Genomic DNA, 6,048 nt, shown 5'->3' on the forward strand with positions numbered 1-6,048 from the left:
TCAGTGTGGATAGCAAGATTCCGCAATTTAATACTCCTCCACCCAAAGAAATCCTAAACATTGAGCAACTCAGATGTGTGTGTGTTTGTGTGTGTGCAAGAAACATGTTTTGTACAGACTGTGCAAAAATACTGCTTGCTGTACAGAATACTACATTTCCATTAAAATGATCTGCACAAATTTAACTTGTATGAATCAGATATTTGAAAATAGAAAAAAAAATCCAAAGCCACCTTGAAGGCATGATATCTTCTCTTAATTTAAAAACTAATAATTGAAAAACTCAGTTATCATTTGGAAAGTAAAAAGTAAGAATTTTGTAGTCTTAAAAATGTTATCCCAGGCCAAAATGTTTGAGGATCCAGCTAGGCTGCAATGTTCTGGGACTTCAGTTTCAGAATTACCAGAATAATAACAATAAGACTCATATACCACTTCACAGTGCTTTACAGCCTTCTCTAAGCAGTTTGCAGAGTCAGAGCTCTGGAATAGACAGAAAAATTGAAAAACACATGGCAAACCAGTTCCATAATGTTGTCAAGAAAACAAGATATATCCATGTAGTCACCAGGAGTTAAGGACAGACACAAATATACCACTGGAGACAATATTCTGTTTAAACTAGGGAGAGGCAACTGTGGGTCCTCAAATTCCATTTTTCATGATCCTCCAAACACACTCTTTCAGTGAAATGTCAACATAGGCAACATAGTTTCCTATCATGTTCAGACATGACATTACCAAATTATAGCCCAAACCTTAAAATATATTTTGGGGGGAAAACCTACCACACAAAAAATAAGAAAAATAGAAAATTCTAAAAAAAGCCCTTTGCAAATAATTCAGCCCCATTCGCCTTGCCTTTGGGTTTCCAGCCAACACAATGTTGCTGATGCTTAGTTTAATTCAAATGTTGGGAATTTGTGAAGAAGAGAATATAAATGTTTCAATTCCCCCTCTCTTTATCTCTTTAAAATAACTTTGTCACAATATGTGTGCAAATTATCAATCAATACCAAAAATATCAGTAAAATGAATTACAATTTTATAGCTCTTACAAATATTGCTATCAGAATCAAAAGGTAGAAATTAAATACTGTACATGAAATAAAATTACACATAACTAAACTTCATTCAATTTAACATTAATTAAACTGTAATTGAAATTGTATCATCTTTAGCTTTCTTTCTGATTACCCATTTTTGTCCCTGTGCTATCCTCTTTTTGAAATGTTGTGTGCCACACCTCACTGAACGGTCAAGTGTGGACTCAAGTGGGGGTTTCCAGTTTAGCAATATGGAAACCATAGATCACCACGTCCCTTTTGGCCATTTCAGTATCACAACGAGGGAAAAAAGCGATATATTTTTTAATTCATTTTCAACTAGGTATGGATACTCATTATATTTAAACAAGGCGTAGTTCATCTTAAAAGTGCCATGGAGAAATAAATTTTCATATTTTTTTCTTAAGCCACACTCATAGTTCATTTGAATATAAAAGTAAAGCATGTTTAAATAAAAGAATTTGATGTCCTTATGGTTATGACAAAGGAATTAGATAATGCTAAGACATACAATCATTTCTATATCTCAAATTACATTTTCAACAGATTCCTTCATGTCTAATAATAATCAAATACAAAATTACGTACGAAAAAAGATGAACTGCATCACTTTTCTCTTTGATAAAATCTCTCCTATATTTCATAAATTCACGTAGAGTTACCAATGGATTTTCAGATATGGTGAACTTGTTATCAGTACCCCAGGTTTCCATGGCAACCAAGACTATTCTGGTGTTCAGTTGTTCTTTATAAATCTAGCACATTAGGAAAATGAATGATTACAAAGTAATAGTGTCAATATTGTTTTGTTAAAAACATGTAGTATACAAAAAGTGACTAAAGAAAAATCCAATATAGAGAATACTCACATTAATCACAATCATATATTGTCTAACACAGGCATGTCTAACCCATGGCCTGCAGGCCACATGTGACCCTGGACAGCTAGCAATTGCAGCCCCACAAGATTGTAAACATTTAACATTATTATGTGATTTATCTTTATTAACTAATTATATAGTTTGTATGCAGCCCAAAACAATTTGACCCAGGGACCCCAAAAGTTTAGACAACAATGGTTTAACAGATTAAATTTAATGTGAAAAAGCTAAGCTGTTTTAGAGTCATTCTTTTGAAAGGTGAAGTGCTTCAGAACTGACTGGAGCTTTGATAGAATGCCAGGTGAAACACATATATAGCCAAAAATACAGTAATGTTTCTACTTGCTGTTCTGCTTCTGTTGTTCATTCATAAATATCTATGAATCAAATTAAGTAGATGCTGAATAATGAATTAACACTTTGTTTTGTCTCCTTTGACCTTAAATCGGCATTCCTGTATTAACATTGCTATACTGTATATATACACAGACACACACAGAGAGAAACACACACACAATGACTCTAGGACATAAGAGTGAGTGAGTAGTGAGATGTGGTTTCTAAATTAAATAGATGATAGACAGTCAGTCAGAAACACAGGTAGGTAGATAGATAAAGACACACAGAGAGATAAATAGATAGATAGATAGATAGATAGATAGACAGACAGACAGACAGACAGACAGACAGACAGACAGACAGACAGACAGACAGACAGACAGACAGACAGACAGACAAGAGTTTGAAAATTATACTTACTACATCTGCCATATTCACTACTGATTTTGCAAAGCTGTTTGTGTGACCAACTGATAATCGGTGTTTTTTCAGCTAAGAAAAAAAACCAGACAAATTCCAAACATCTTTCTGAAACATCATATCCTTTCAAAAGTGACTTCAGTCAAAGATTACTTCGGTATACGGATATACAGATTATTTATTCAAGTATAAATATTATTTTTAAAAAAAATCAATATAGAACCATAAAAATTAAAATACCAAATGACTGTAAAGGATTTTTTTGTTTGGTCAGCTGCCAGCAGCACAAAGTGGTATCTAATATCCATATGCTGTGGGGTCAGCTTTTATACACACATAGGAGAAAAGAGGTGCCTGTAAGATAATGCAAATGTCTACAGAACAATAGCACTTTAAAAATCCAAATTAAAGGTAATACCTTTATTACGATCAACCTCATAACTTCCAGACTATGTGCATGCATTCAAGCTCTTTTTATATATGCAACCTGACATACATCAAGCTTAAATTGCTGGTAATGGATATGCTAATGTATAGAGTTAATTTATTCTGCTATCAAAACTGCACTGCTTTTGTCTCCACAGATTTATTACCTTTAATTTTTCTTAACAATTATCTGTCACAGTAGAAAGCTGCAGTAAATTAAAAAAACAGAATCATGTGTGCTATCAGTAGCATGTTTAATGTGTTTGGGATATAATCAGGCAAAACTAACATTCTCTTAAAATTTAAAAGGTGGACCATCAGACTGAATTTGGCTATAAAAGCTGCATGGGGTCTGAAAAATATTTAATCATTCTTCATTTTCCAAGCTGAGAAAAACATTTTTGAAGGCCAGGCAGAGTATTCTTCCCTCTGCACTGGTGCAATGTAGGTATTTTAACACCCCATTTAACTGACCATCCCTGTTCATGTAGATCCAAGGACACATAAATAGTTTATCATGTACAAGTATACAGGGATATTTGGAGTATGTTATATCTGGTCATCAATAGCCAGAAAGAACAAATAACTGTGTGATTCTCCTTTTCTTGGATATGAAATTATCATCCATATGTCAGCTAAATTCTATGTTGTCACAATAAAAACAAGGCAACAACTGATGCTAGTCGGAATCACATGTCTTTCCTGTATCATTAATTATTTGCATGGAGCTTGCTAGCAGTTTATCAAAATAAAATTGATTGATTGAAACTCCTTTTGTGTGTTCTTAAATATAAATATATATTAATTATTTTTTAAGACCGAATGGCAACATCAAAAGGAGGGTCAGAGGGCCTCTTATATATGGTACCTTACCAAAACAAAGTGGCTTGGACCATGACCTCAATACTGCCGATTGCAACAACCTGATCAGATGACAGCTGAATGTGTTTATTGGTCACCATTTTCCACTCTACATGCCATTTTCTACATATGATTACTCTTCTGCATTAGTTTTTGCCACAACTAAAAGCAACACAGAGTTGTTCAGATTATCTCTTAATTTGTACTTGTAAAGTGCCAATCTCAGAAGATTCTTTATCTGCATTTCTGGAAATAATTATAGTTAAATCATTTAAACTATATTATGCCTCTATGATACAGTCATAATTATAACCTTCTATGTATTCTATATCATAATATTAATTACTGAAAAGAAAGGTGGAAGGAACATGAGAATAATATTGTAAAGCAACCACAAACTATAAAATATGGTAGAACAATGGAAATATACGATAGGACAGTAAAACACTTGCCTTTTTGTAATATTTTGTAACTTCTGTTTTTATAGCATTTCATTTTCCTTAAGGATTAGACCTTAGATAGCCTTTGATACAAACACACTGCATCCTCTAGTTTTTTGTACTTGTCATCCAAAATTAAACACAAATATGTAAGTCATAGACTTATGTAACAGTGTTATAACCCATGGTTCATCAATCACACACACACACACACACACACACACCATGCACCTGTGCCCACTAGATCTTAATCACTAGACAAATTATCCTTTGGAAGGGCCTCTTCTAGCTATGGGGTCTGGGCTATTTTCCCTTGCCTACCCTTTAAAAAGACCCTGATCAGTACTCAAGAAGGACTTATATTGGCAAATTTAAATTAAGACCAACAATGGTTTAAAAGAAAACATTTGCAAAAGGAACCTGAATCTTCCAAAGAGGTGAACGGTAAATCTTTCAAAGAGGTAGCACAGTGACAAAAAATGGAAAACTGAGTAGGCAGAATAAACCAGGAGCACCACTAGTCACAATTCAGTTTATCCTCCTCCTCCTCCTCCTCCTCCTCCTCCTCCTCCTCCTCCTTCTGTCTAGATCAAAGTATAAACTGCCAGAATGAACCCAGCTTCTTAGTTTTGTCATGGGCCAAAAATAAACATTATTGGTCCTGTTTCTGGTAGTACCCAACATACCAGCAGATGGGTCAGGCTCTGTGACTCTCCACATTCACACAGCATATTGTTATCTGCTAAGAGCCTCCACTTCAGAATATTGGTTTTACACTTAGGGGCTCCAATTCTCAACCTATTCAGGGTCCTCCAAGTAGTATAAGGATCCAGTTTATTATCATATAGTTCTTGTCTTTATATATAATTTTTATAATCCACTGTAATTTTCCATTGTCAAGTTTTCAGTAAAATCAATGTTTTATAACAATTCTTTCTTTCAGAAGTCAATTGTCAAATGTCAACTAGTCAGAATTGCAATTAAATATATTTAGCCACCTTAAATCCTTCCTGTAACTTTCCCTCTCAAAACATAGTCATAGATCAAAGTTTTTAAACAATGCATAAGTTTAGCCCACAATCAAAATATTTCTTTTCCTTCAAACACTTTCCAATCTTATGGCTGGCCCAGTATACAATCTCTTCTTTGTCTCCTCGCAACTATTTTCTAAAACAGACATGTCAAACTCGCGACGTCACGTGATGTCATGCAAAGTATCAGAATAGTTTTGCCATTGCTGGCAATGGGATGGGCGCAGCTTCCGGATGACGCGTCCGGTCTGTGGGCCGGCAGTTTGTCACCCCTGTTCTAAAAGGTTATTAGAGTTCTAAAATATGTGCTATATTCTAGTTGTCCACTAGATGTCAACAAATATTTGTTTTCCAGCTTTTTCAGGCAAGAAGTTCTTATTATTTTTCTTTTTTATATATATAATTTCATCAAAATCCTTTAGAATATAATCTTAGCAGTTTGTTTTAGTTTCTAAGTTTGATCAGATTGTAGTATTTTAAATTTAATTTCAATATGTCTCTTTTCTCCTTAAAGGTTAATTTGCCGCTTCCATAATAATAATAATAATAATAATAATAATAATAATAATAATAATAATAATAA

At 33.7% G+C, this 6,048-nt stretch overlaps 1 protein-coding gene across 1 annotated transcript in view; it reads right to left on the minus strand.

Annotated features, from left to right (window-relative positions):
• Nucleotides 1-6,048, minus strand: part of ADAM22 (ADAM metallopeptidase domain 22) — a 166,158-nt gene that overhangs the window by 45,310 nt on the left and 114,800 nt on the right. The window contains exons 9-10 of the mRNA XM_029283186.1: nucleotides 2,708-2,779; nucleotides 1,656-1,822 (exon numbers count right to left, since the gene is read on the minus strand). Coding sequence (XP_029139019.1) covers nucleotides 1,656-1,822; nucleotides 2,708-2,779 — 239 coding nt within the window. The remainder of the gene's footprint in view (nucleotides 1-1,655; nucleotides 1,823-2,707; nucleotides 2,780-6,048) is intronic.

The sequence above is a fragment of the Protobothrops mucrosquamatus genome, unplaced genomic scaffold, assembly GCF_001527695.2.
Source record: "Protobothrops mucrosquamatus isolate PMUCROS unplaced genomic scaffold, P.Mucros_1.0 scaffold33, whole genome shotgun sequence".
NCBI classification, from domain to species: domain Eukaryota; kingdom Metazoa; phylum Chordata; class Lepidosauria; order Squamata; family Viperidae; genus Protobothrops; species Protobothrops mucrosquamatus.